The sequence below is a fragment of the Nannospalax galili genome, unplaced genomic scaffold (assembly GCF_000622305.1).
Source record: "Nannospalax galili isolate Female #2095 unplaced genomic scaffold, S.galili_v1.0 scaffold1124, whole genome shotgun sequence".
NCBI lineage: Eukaryota > Metazoa > Chordata > Mammalia > Rodentia > Spalacidae > Nannospalax > Nannospalax galili.
This window is the reverse complement of record NW_008351693.1, coordinates 2772480-2784703: the sequence shown is the minus strand read 5'-3', so window position 1 is coordinate 2784703 and position 12224 is coordinate 2772480. Positions and strand designations below refer to the sequence as shown.

Here is a 12224-nt window from a genome sequence, read left to right as displayed (position 1 = left end):
CCAGATACTCTGCAGCTGCGGGTACTGGGACACTGAGTTCCTCTGCCCCCGGGAGCTCAGTTCCCCAGTCAGTGCCCACGGCCCACCCCAGGAAGGACTCAGACCAGATACTCTGCAGCTGCGGGTACTGGGACACTGAGTTCCTCTGCCCCCGGGAGCTCAGTTCCCCAGAAAGTGCCCACGGCCCACCCCAGGAAGGACTCAGACCAGATACTCTGCAGCTGCGGGTACCGACAGGTGCTGGGAGCCACAGAGGCACATAAACGAAACGGAAGTGGGGCCCGGCGTTCAGTGCGCCCTTGGTTTTATAACACCCTTCCCAGCTGAGTTCAAAGCAGCGAGGAAAGCCTACCCCTGGCTTTCCCTGACCCTTGAGTCTAGCATGGTGTCCCTTTGCCCCCTTTATTTCGTCATTACGATACAAATTTATGGGCTCTGAAATCAGAAATTGGAAACATTTTACATTATTTTTATTCTGACCAGAAGAGTTCACAATCCCTCCGAGAAGAGATGAAGGAAATCTAATCGGATAACTAATCTAAGAACTTTTTTATTTTATCTGTTTTTTTCACACTGTCACAACACTTGGCTCAGCAGGAGTGCCCCTGACTATCCGGCAGGAGGCCCTAGGCTCACTCTTAAGAACTGGCTTTAAGAAAAGTGCTCTGTAGACGGAAACTTCATCCTGATACCTTTAATCCCAGTTCTCAGGAGGCAGAGGCAGGGGGAATCTCAGAGTTCAAGGCCAGCCTAGTCTGCATAGGGAATTCCAGGCCAGTCAGGACTACACAGGGAGATCCTGTCTCAAAAAATTTTTTTTTCTAAGAAATGCATTATTTGATGCTGTTGCAGAATTGAAGACCAACACTGCAGCCCTTTCCAGATATGTGAATTGCATGTTCTTGGCAGAAAGCCAGAAGTAATAAAAACTTTTTAATGACATTAGACTTTCCAAAATATTATTATTATTTGTTTATATGGTGTCAAGGCTGTCCTTGAACTCTGAGCTGTCTTCTGCCTCAGCCTTCCAAACCCAGCTATTTTATTTTAATAATCCCCAGTTATCCACACCATTATTTAGCTCTGTTCTCATGTGAATATACATTATGAGAACTTTGGACCATCTCCAGGGGTGACAGTGATAGATATGTCTGCCACTCAAACTCAAGCATACAATGCTAACTTCTTAAACTTGTGCTGTTTCTGCTTCTATTTTTAACAAGTTCCCTTTAATTGTGTGTGTGTGTGTGTGTGTGTGTGTGTATGTGTGTGGTGCGCATGTTAAGCTCCCTTTAATTAATAAAAAACTAAGAATATGTAATTAGCAGGGTAATGGGCACTTTTCCCTGGCTATAGCAACTTTTGCCTTTAGTTTTATATAACATGTTTTCCTGAAAAAAATCATCTAAGCTGACTTTTTTGTAAATTATTTTTCTATTTTATGTATGCCTTTTTTTTTTTGAGACAGTGTCCCTCTGTAGCCCCAGCTGTCCTGGAACTCACTATGTAGACCACACTGGCTGTGAAGGCACATAGATCCACCTGCCTCTGCCTCCCAGTGCTGGGATTAAAGGCGCGGGCCATCACGCCCACTATGCCTTTTTTTAATACAATTTACATACTAAATAACACTCTTAATAGAATGAATTGGTGTATTTTACTTTTTGTGAATTTTAAATCTATTAGATAATTCCCTATTTAAAGTCATCATTTTAACTGTCTTGTGAGGAATGATTTTTGACACAGTACTACTTAAACACGTCTATAATACAGCCAGCTTACTTTGTCTGATTTTTGGAGGGATCTCTTTTCTCCTAGAACCTAGAGACCAAGCAGGAGACTAAGTGAAAGGGTAGCATAGCAAGAGTTGGGAGTAAACGTGAGGATTGTGATCCTGATTCTATTACCTAAGAGTAGATTAACTATTCTGAGCCTAAGTTTCTCCCTATATAAAAGTATAAAAATGAAAATACTTCCTTAATCTTAGATTTGACCTTTGGTTCACTGAGTTCATACATATTAAGTGACCATATAGAGAAATAAATTTAATTTACAAACACTGGACAGTGGAGTTCAGAAAAACCGTGTTTTATTTCCAAAATGGTGAAAGTGCAAAGAAAATCTAAGTTTTCATACAGAGTAATTATTTTCATACGGTATAATAAAAAGTGTAATTTTTCTTAAAAATTATACTTTAAGGTATCTTATTTTGAAAGGGTGGTTTAGATGATATATTTGACTATCCAATTATATTGTCAATTTAAATGTGATTTTCTATCTCAGTTGAAATTGTTGTTTGCCAAGTGGATAGTTTCTTTTTACATATTTTGAAGAACATAAATTGGGTTCTAGGCACTTAGGCTCTTCCCTTAGGGCCTAGTTTGTTAAAATTACCTAGGACTATTTTCTTCAAATTCCTTAATATGTAAATTGTGTGGTTTCTTGCTCTTTAACCTTCACTCCAGAACATGTCTCTCATTTTATTAACTTTGCTAAATGCTAAAGGTCACTTCTGTGAATTTGTACTTGTTGCTGGTATAAAAATAGGTTGTAACCAGGTATCATAGGTTCTTCTTTCTAATCCTAGTACCCAGGCAGCAGGGGCAGGAGGATCCTTGGGGTTTCCAAGCCAGCCTGGTCTATGTAGTGAGTTCCAGGCTAGCCAGGGCTACATAGTGAGACCATGTCTCTAAAAATAATAGAAAACAGAACCAAAGAATTCAAGGCAGTCTTGGTTACATAGCAAGAGTCTCAAAATAAGTCAGTGGTGGCCCAATGTCTTTAATACCAACCCTTAGGAGATAGAGGTGGGTGGGTCTCTGTGAGAATGAGGCCAGCTTGGTCTATATTCAAGTCCCAGGCTAGCTGGGACTACAGGGAGACCCTATCTCAAACAAATAAAATTCAACACTCAGTGAAATGAATATGGTCAAACAAAATAAAAGTATGCAATTTTGGGAGCTTTTATCTAATCCTTAAAAGATTTTAGCATTATCTCTTCAGAGGGGGTAATGTTACAGTAGCCAATAGCCCCATAAAAATAAAAAAAAAAAAAAAAAAAAAAAAAAAGAAAGAAAAGAAAAAGAAAAAAAACAAATAAAAATAAACATCAAAAGATAAAAACGAGTTGCAAAATAGTATTTATATATCTGATTGTATGTTTTATATGTGCTTTTGTTGGTTTTTGTTTGCTTTGATTTTTTTGTTTGTATTGTTTTTTGAGACAGGTCTCCCCATAGCCCTGGCTGGCCTAGAACTCACTATGTAGACCAGGCTGGCCTCATTCTCACAGAAATTCACCTGCCTCTGCCTCCTGTGTACTGGAATTAAAGGCATGTACCATCATGTTTAACTATATATGCTTCTGAAAAAAAAATGATTATACTTCACCTGTTAAGACAAATGCCGTGCTGATAGAATTAGGTTACCATATATACATATATATATATATATAGAGAGAGAGAGAGAGAGAGAGAGAGAGAGAGACTGATTTAAGAGTTTGGCTTTGCTTTATGGACCCCATGGTCTCAGTGGCAACCAAATAGCATTACTGTGAATGTAGCAATAGGCAATATAGTGTGGCTGTGTTCTAATAAAGTTTTATTAACAAAACTGGCCCCTGGCTTAGAGCATGTAAAAAGGCCTAGAGACAGTGGCAGAGCTTGTCAAACATGACTTTTGCTTCTTTGTTCTGTTGGATAGTGAGTTGTATAGAAATTGGACGCCTCAGACACCCACAGGGGGATCACAGGGGCATGGTGTCAAAGTTGACAGGCAGCTGTCCTAACACCATCCTCCCTGGAGCTTCTGGGTGAAATTTCAGAATAGCGTTTCTAAGCGGTACTTAATAACCCTGCATGTCCTGGAAACCCTCCACTTCAGTTGTGTAAATGCAGCTGACTCGTTTTGTTCAAAGAAGTGATAGAGGTAGGAGGCTTGGGAGTTATAGGCCAGGCTGCTCCACAGTGAGTTTGGGGCCATCCCAAACTACCTAGCAAGAACTTAGCCTAAAACAAACAAAACCCAGCTGATTTGTTTTTTTTCCTTTGTTGTTGTGAACATTTCCTCTGAGGGGCTGGAGAAATGGCTCAGTGGGTAAAAGCACTCGCTGCTCCTATAGGGAACCTAGCACTCACATCAGGCAGCTCACAACCACCTATAACTCCAGCTCCAGGGGTTCCAAGGCCTTCTTCTGGCCTGTGAGTGCACCTAACCACACATAGGCATACATGGAGACCCACACATACATATAAATAAAAATAAATCTAAAAAAGTAACATTTCCTCCCTGGATAGGTGTTCGTATAGTGAGTGACTGGCTTATTTAACTTACAATTGAATATACTGCATATTGACCTTAAAAATACGGTTCTTGAGTATTGTCGTACAGGATTCGGTACTCACTTTGGATGGTCAGTATTTTTTATTTGATTGAGATTTAATTTATCAATTTGTTTTTAATGACATTGTGTTTTCCAGGTCCTGAGAAGCATTTGTCATTTTGAGTGGAGATCTCAGCATACGAAAGCTTCTCTCAAGCATGAACCAAGATTGGGGTTTAGTTTTGGTATACATTGTGTTGTGTCCTTTGACTTGAAAATGTATGTCTGGAGCTGGGCATGGTGATGCACGCCTTTAGTTCCAACACCCAGGAGGCAGAGGGAGGCAGATCTCTGTGAGATCGAGGCCAGCCTCATCAACATAGCAAGTTCCAAGCCAGCTGGGGCTACAGGGAGACAATGTCTCAAAGAACCAAACCAAACCAAGCACAGAAAATGTATGTGTGGAGACTATTTGTGAACTTGATGTCAGTGGGTAGAACATCACCACAAACACACAGTCTACAGTTCCTCATGTCCGTTGATCCCGAGTTCATTTCTTCTTCAGCACGCGCCCTGTACATTCATTCAGTCTGTGCTTAGACCATATGTGCATGAGCCTTCTTTCCCCTTTTCCTAATTGTATAGCCCTAAATAAGTTGGCCAGTCTTCAACTTACGAATTTGAACACAACAAATACCTCACTCTTTTTTTTTTTTTTTTTTTTTTTTTTTTGGTCTTTTTGAGACAGGATCTCCCTGTAGCCCCAGCTGTCCTGGAACTTACTTTGTAGAGCAGGCTGGCCTTGAACTCACAGAGATCTCCCTGCCAATACTTCTCTTTTTTATGAAAAAAATTTATTTTTATTTTATGTGTATGAATGTTTTGCCTGCATGCTCAGATGCCCACTGGGGAATTACAGGGGCATGGTGTCAAAGTTGACAGGCAACTCTAAAAAATAGCATGGCTCTATTCCTATTGCTGTCCTAATATCATCCTCAGAGCTTCTAGGTGAAATTGTTTCTAAGCTGTACTTAGTAACCCTGCTTGTCCTGGAAACCCTCCACTTCAGTTGTGTAAACACAGCTGACTCGTTTTGTTCAAAAAAGTGATAGAGGTAGGAGGGTTGGGAGTTATAGGCCAGCCTGTGCTCCACAGTGCGTAGAGGGCCATATAAGTGCACCATGGAGCAGTATCCAAGGAGGCCGGAAGAGGGCATCAGAGCCCCTAGAACTAGAGTAGACAGTTGTGAGCTGCCATGTGGGTGCTGGGAATCGGACCCTGGTCCTGTGTGAGAGCAGCAAGTGCTCTTAACCTCTGAGCCAGCTCTCCAGTCCCAACAAATACTTCTTAAATACACAGTGCTGGATGTTGAAATAAGTTAAAACCTATTTTGGCACAAAGTTCTCGGACCTGGGACCAGGGAGCAACATGGTGCTGGAGGGGCAGGAATAAGGGTTTTCTTTTCTCCTTGTACAATGAAACCCTTGAGGTTAAAAATGTGACGTAAGCCTCTCGGGCGTGCTTCACCTCCTAAAGGTGATGATGAACTCACAGTGCCCTCGGCAATCTCAAGGCTTTTGAGGGTTAGTGTTTTTTCCTTCCTGATAGTTTTTTAGGAAGATTAAATGAAAGCTTTTCAAGTGGTGTGAGGGTGGGGTGGCATCAGTGGGCCTTTGGAGGCCCTGTCACTCATCTTTTAATGCCCATATTCCTACTTAGTAGTAAGCAGAACCAGGAGAAATCTGTCACTGTCTGCTGAGTGACACTGATGGAGGGTGAGGCACATGGAAGTATTTGGGAGGGAGTTTGTGAAGCTCAGGTCAAGGTGCAGATAACACATTGGACCAGCTGATCTAGTTCTTGAGGATAAAGTAGATATAAAGTCGCTCAGGTATCCGGTGACCTGATGAAAGACGTTTTCCCACAAATATTTGGCAGCTGTTTGTGTTTCCCAACCTCCACGGACTCATAACCTTGATGGGTACAGAAAACACTGGGAAGAAATCTATTCTACTGATGCTTCACTGCGGGACTTCCCGCGAGAGCGTGAGCAGTCCTGTGTACTTTAGACTCCATGTCTGCACGATGCCGTGCCTCTCCAGCCCCCAGATATGCAATAAATACCATTCGCTACATAGACGAGGCTGGCCTCAAACTCACACACCCGCCTGCCTCCCCCTTCCCAGTGCTGGGTTTTAGGGCGCAGCTACTGGACCGACTGACTAGTCCTGAATATTAGTAATGCACTGGGATTGATTGGTTGATGGATGGAAATTTTTCTCATTATGTTCATACTTATTTGTGATAATATATATCAATTTGTGGAACTTTTAAAAAGGAGTAAAATTTAAATTATGGTCTTGATTTATTTTATTTATTTATTTATTTATTTTTGGTTGTGAGCCTAGCCTCTTAACAACTGTGCCAGCTTCCAGCTGGTATTGATATACTTATATGATTCTTTGAAACGAATTTTATTATTACTGTATGGAGGCCGAGTATGTCTTGTTTTCTTAAGATGATTCTTGAGATAGTTATTTATTAGTTTTACCCAAGTTAATGAGCACTTCATAAAGCTGCTTAGGAGCTGGAAATAAGTTTAATTTTTTTTTTAACCCCACCAAATAGAAAAGAAAAACTCCTCTTTAAGCTTTAGACGTTTCTGAGTTTGTAGAAACTGGAAATCTTACCTATTACTTCCACATTTATATTGACAGCTTTATTTATATACGGTGATATTCTAGTTTGTTTCTCCATTGCTGTGACAAAATACTCTGACCAGTACTTGGAGAGGAAAGGGTTTATTCGTCTTACATCTGGGTCACAATTCATCAGGGAGCCCAAGGTAGGAACTCAGGGCAGGAACCTGAAGGCAGGAGCTGGAGCACAGGACATGGAGGAACGCTGCTTACTGGCTTGCTCCCCTGGCCCCTGCTCAGCCTGCTTTCTTATGCAACACAGGCCCATCTGCCCAGGGGTGGCACTGCCCACAATAGCCCAGGCCCTCCCACATCACTGAAAAATCAAGAAAATATTCCACAGACATGGCTACAGTCCAATGGAGGCAATTTCCCAATTGAGGCTCCCTTGACCCTGGTGTGTCAAGTTGAGAATGGAAGTTGTCCAGCACATGTGAGGTTTTGGTTAGTCTAGAAATGGCACTATAGTCTGTTGACTCCCTAGTTAATTAAAGGTTAACTCACCTCACTATAAACACCAGTTTCCACAAATCAGTTTCATGGGGCTTGTTTCTTAACTTGCTGTCTTCTTTTTAATGTTCTCTAAATAACTTTTCCCTCAGAGTTGACAGAACAACAGAAAGAATTTCAGGCCACTGCTCGGAAGTTCGCCAGAGAGGAGATTATCCCAGTCGCCGCTGAGTATGACAGAACTGGAGAAGTAGGTGTCCCTGCTGTAAGGAGGGGGCTAAGTATGTGAGGGCATGCAATCCCTCACATGCAATTAAACATGTCATAATTGTAACATGACTATAGCATGTTATATCTTATATGTCTTTCCCCCCTTTTTCTTTTAGTATCCATTCCCCCTAGTTAAAAGAGCCTGGGAACTTGGTTTAATCAATCCACACATTCCGGAGAGTTATGGTAAGCTCCCTTTACGTTTTTAGTCCTAACACTGAAAACTTGAGGCTCTATCGCTTTCCTAACCTTTGTTGACAGTAAATGTCTCTGCATCTGCTTTCCTCCAAGGACCCTATGGTGTTTGGCTCCTTTGAGAGCACTTGTCTCAACACTAAACAAAACCTGTTTCTAAATGGTTTTGAGTTTATTGAGGCTCACTGTGTTACAGTGGGCTCTCTGGCATTTTTATACCACAGGTGGTCTTGGACTGGGAACTTTTGATTCCTGTTTAATTTCTGAAGAATTGGCTTTTGGATGTACAGGGGTTCAGACTGCTATTGAAGCAAATTCTTTGGGGGTAAGTTACTGAGAAAAGTGCTTGCCATAGGGCCAGTGAATTGGCTCAGCAGGTAGAGGCCCCTGCTGCCAAGCCTGAGGACCCAAGTTCAGTCCCTGGGACCCACATGGTGGAAGAACAGAACCAACTCCCCAAAATTGTCCTCTGACGTCCGCACACACACACATACACACCATACATGAACATAAAATAAATTAAAATGTAAAAATTAATGTACTCAAAAAGACCAAAAAAAAAATTAATGAACTGTTAAGACCCTAACATCTAAAAAGTTAGGTTAACACACCACCATTTTAAAAGTACAGGGAGGAGGAGGATGCCGGGCATGGGGGCTCACGCCTTTAATCCTGGCACTCAGGAGGCAGAGGCAGGCGGATCTCTGTGAGTTCAAGGCCAGCCTGGTCTACATAGTGAGTTCCAGGACAGCTGGGGCTACAAGGAGACCCTGTCTCAAAAAAGACCAAAAAAAACCCCAAAAAAGTACAGGGAGATTGAACAGTGTGGCCTGGAGTTATGATTGCAAAGCTTGAGCTGGGTCATTCTGTCCTTTCCAAAGCTGAAGTCCTAGCCGTCCTTGCGAGACTGTACACGTTGGCTACACTTCCATGGAGATTATTGGGCAAGGGCAAGGCCGGAGTCAGCTCTCAGGGCCCATCGATTGACTTGCCGCCATGCACACAGTGCTAAAATGTACTGAGAAGCTTTTAGAAGGCCTGCTCATGTATATCCTGTGGCTTCCTAAGTTTAATTCTGTGACCATTTTACCATCGTTGGCTTTTGTGTATTACCAACAAGTCCTGTCTATAACTAAAGAAAAACTTGGATTAGCACAGATGTTTCCTTATAGTTTTAGCTTTCTGGTTCAGGGACAGAGCAGGTGACAGCTTTTTGACTTTGTGGCTTATGAGTATGTGGAGGGGGTGGAGATAGTTCTTTTGCTTTCTGATTTGTGGTGACTCTGAATCTACATATCCAATAAGAATATTGTGGCCGGGTATGGTGGTGCACGCCTTTAATCCCAGCACTTGGGAGGCAGAGGCAGGGGGATCTCTGAGTTCAAGGCCAGCCTGGTCTACAAAGTGAGTTCCAGGACAGCTGGGGCTACAGGGAGACCCTGTCTCAAAAAGACAAAAAAAAAAAAAATCTTGCTGTTTTAATGTTAACTTTCTTTGGTAGCAAATGCCCGTCATTATTGCTGGAAATGAAGAACAAAAAAAGAAGTATTTGGGAAGGATGACGGAACAGCCCATGATGTGTGTGAGTACGCTCAGCTGGGCCTCACCGTTTCACCGGTCGGGGGGCGGGCTTCTAGTCAAGCTGCACGTGTGTGTTGGCTTTTATGACACAAAGAAAAAAGTTAGTCGTACACTCAGTCATCCCCACCTATTTCCACAAGAGAATCTAGTTGAATTTTCTGGATTCCTAGACTGTGTCCTGTAGTCCTCTTCCTCTTAGAAACTTGATGTCTGCTCAACAGAGTGCTAGCTGTGGCATTCCACAGGTCACCTGAGGAGGGTGTGTGTGTGTGTGTGTGTGTGTGTGTGTGTGGGAGAGAGAGAGAGAGAGAGAGAGAGAGAGAGAGAGAGTCTCATGTAGCCCAGGCTGTCCTTGAACCACCCAGAGGGAAACTGCCCCACTTTTCGTTTAAAGCTCATCTCTTCCAGTGAGCTTTACGCCTTCTCTTCTGCTTCCCTTACCACCATTTCCTCCCAGCCTCTGGCAGCTTACATAATCATGTTCCAGGGTGACAGGTCATACTCCTTTCACTTTGAATTAAAAGTCGCTTGGGATTTCTTTCTTCTTTGGGCATGTACCTTAAGGGCAGTGAATCTCAAGGTGTTGTATCTCCTGTGCCTTCCACTTAGCGAACCTGAATGAACTTGAACTCCCTAACCCTTGCCTGCCACCACCATTATCCATCTCTGTCTCTGCCTCCCAGGATTAGAGGTGTGCCCCACCATGCCCAGCATTTAATTATAGTTATTTATTGCTACTGTAATGTTGTGAAAATCTCTCTGACAGACTTTCAACTTTTTTATAGCCTACTACATAGCAGAACTCAAGAAATGTTTTAATAAATCAGTATTGTTGTGCCCAGTTTGCGAGACCCCAAAGACCACCAAGGAGCCGACCGATGCAAACACACAAGGGTTTTTTATTGTTACAGGCTTAAGCTTGGGCCCACTCTGTCACCAACACAGCAGATCTCAAATGTGAGACCCCTTGCTTTGGGAGACAGGTTTTTATAGGTTTATTTCAGCAAGTTCAGCAAGCAGGGGGTCTCCAGCCTGGCAAGTATCTGATTGGTTGCAGCCCAGTGCCAAACCATAAACTGCTGCCTTCAGGAAATCTGAAGAGACATCTGGACTGTTAGTACTTTCCTGTCCCTGGTTAATTGAACGTTGGTGGGGGAGTTGTTCTCTATCTGTTCCAAGTATACTTTTTTGTGGTTTTTCTTGGAACAGGGTTCAGGGCTGGGTCAGTCCCATGGAGGTTTTATCCAAAATGGAGTCACTCAGGTCTCTCATTCCCCCCTCTGACTAATACCTTGTGGACCCAATCATGAGTGTTCCCTCATCTCATGTTCTTCATCACCCAGACTCTGGAGGGACTGATAGTGGGTGTTGGTTGCTCTCACGTTACCTTAATAAGATCTCCTCCCTGGGGGGTCCACCATATGTGTTCTGTTGGTTTACAGCCCCAGCAAGTGCTATAAGTAGTGCTATCCTCTCCACACCTGTTTCTCTGGGACTTGTATTTTGGAGTTCCAGGCCCTGGGCAAACACAGAACCGGCCTGGTTTTCTGTATGGGCCCAGAGAGTTAGTTAGAGCATAAGGATGTGTGCCTCCCTTAGGACTGAAATCAAAGAAGGCATTTAAACAGGAGTGCAGAGTTGGGAACCAAGTAGCCATGGGCACTACTTGGGAGATCTGAAACAAAATATTGCCTCCTATCACATCTTGGAGGACCCAAGTCAGATTCATAGGTTGATGCGGGCTTCCCGGAGCAGGAGCGGCTCTCATGGGGAACAGAGTGATACAGTCAACAGTTTGAAAATCAGGTGAGCTTAGCCTGAGCAGATTGTTGGGGTCCTTTGAAACTCTCCATCCTGAAGCTGAGGATGCGCAGTCCTCTACGACGAATGGGTCAGCCGGCCATACGTGTGTGGTGGATCCACGTTGCTACACCATCCACTTTGAGGGCTGTGGGGGTGGTCAGTAGGATGACATAGGGCCCCTTCCACGGTGGCTCTAAGGATCCTTGTCAATGCCTCTTAACGTAGACCCAGTCACCAGGTCGATATCGATGAGGTTCTCGAAGGGGTCCTGTCTCAATAAGAGCACGTAGTTTAGGCCATACATGTTTATGGGACCATTGGATTTCCCTGAGGTCATCCAACAGGTCCCGATCTTTAAATTAAGTAATCTTCTCTGCCTGGATGTTAGGAATAATGGGAGGGGGCACTCCAAACATGATCTCAAAGGGGGTTATTCCCATCTGGTAAGGGGAGTTATGTACTCAATAGAGTGTGAACGGAGAGTCACCCAGTCACTGCCAGTCTCTAAGGTCAATTTAGTTAAGGTCTCTTTCAGAGTTCTATTCATTCTCTCTACCTGTCCTGAACTCTGGGTTCTATAAGCACAATGTAGTTTCCAATCAATCCCCAGAACTGTGGCCAGACTCTGACTTACCTTGGACACAAAAGTTGGTCCATTATCTGACCCTATCATCTGTGGAAAGCCATACCTGGGAAGCATGTCTTCCAACAGTTTCTTTGCCAACATTTGAGCCATTTCATGTTTAGTAGGGAAGGCTTCAGTCCATCCTGAAAAAGTATCTACAAAGACTAGCAAATAATAGTATCCGTACCTGCCAGGTTTTACCTCAGTGAAATCCGTTTCCCAATAGGCTCCAGGTTTTCTCCCTCAAAGCCTGATTCCTAGGTTTCTAATATCTGGCACC

General features: G+C 43.2%; 1 protein-coding gene across 1 annotated transcript in view; it reads left to right on the top strand.

The window, feature by feature from the left end:
- Positions 1–4478: 4478 nt before the first annotated feature.
- Acadm (acyl-CoA dehydrogenase medium chain) overlaps positions 4479–12224 on the top strand; it is a gene marked incomplete at its 5' end in the record, with an annotated part of 28473 nt that continues 20727 nt past the window's right edge. Inside the window, 5 exon segments of the mRNA XM_008848660.2 lie at positions 4479–4566; positions 7623–7720; positions 7857–7926; positions 8160–8260; positions 9437–9517. Coding sequence (XP_008846882.1) covers positions 4479–4566; positions 7623–7720; positions 7857–7926; positions 8160–8260; positions 9437–9517 — 438 coding nt within the window.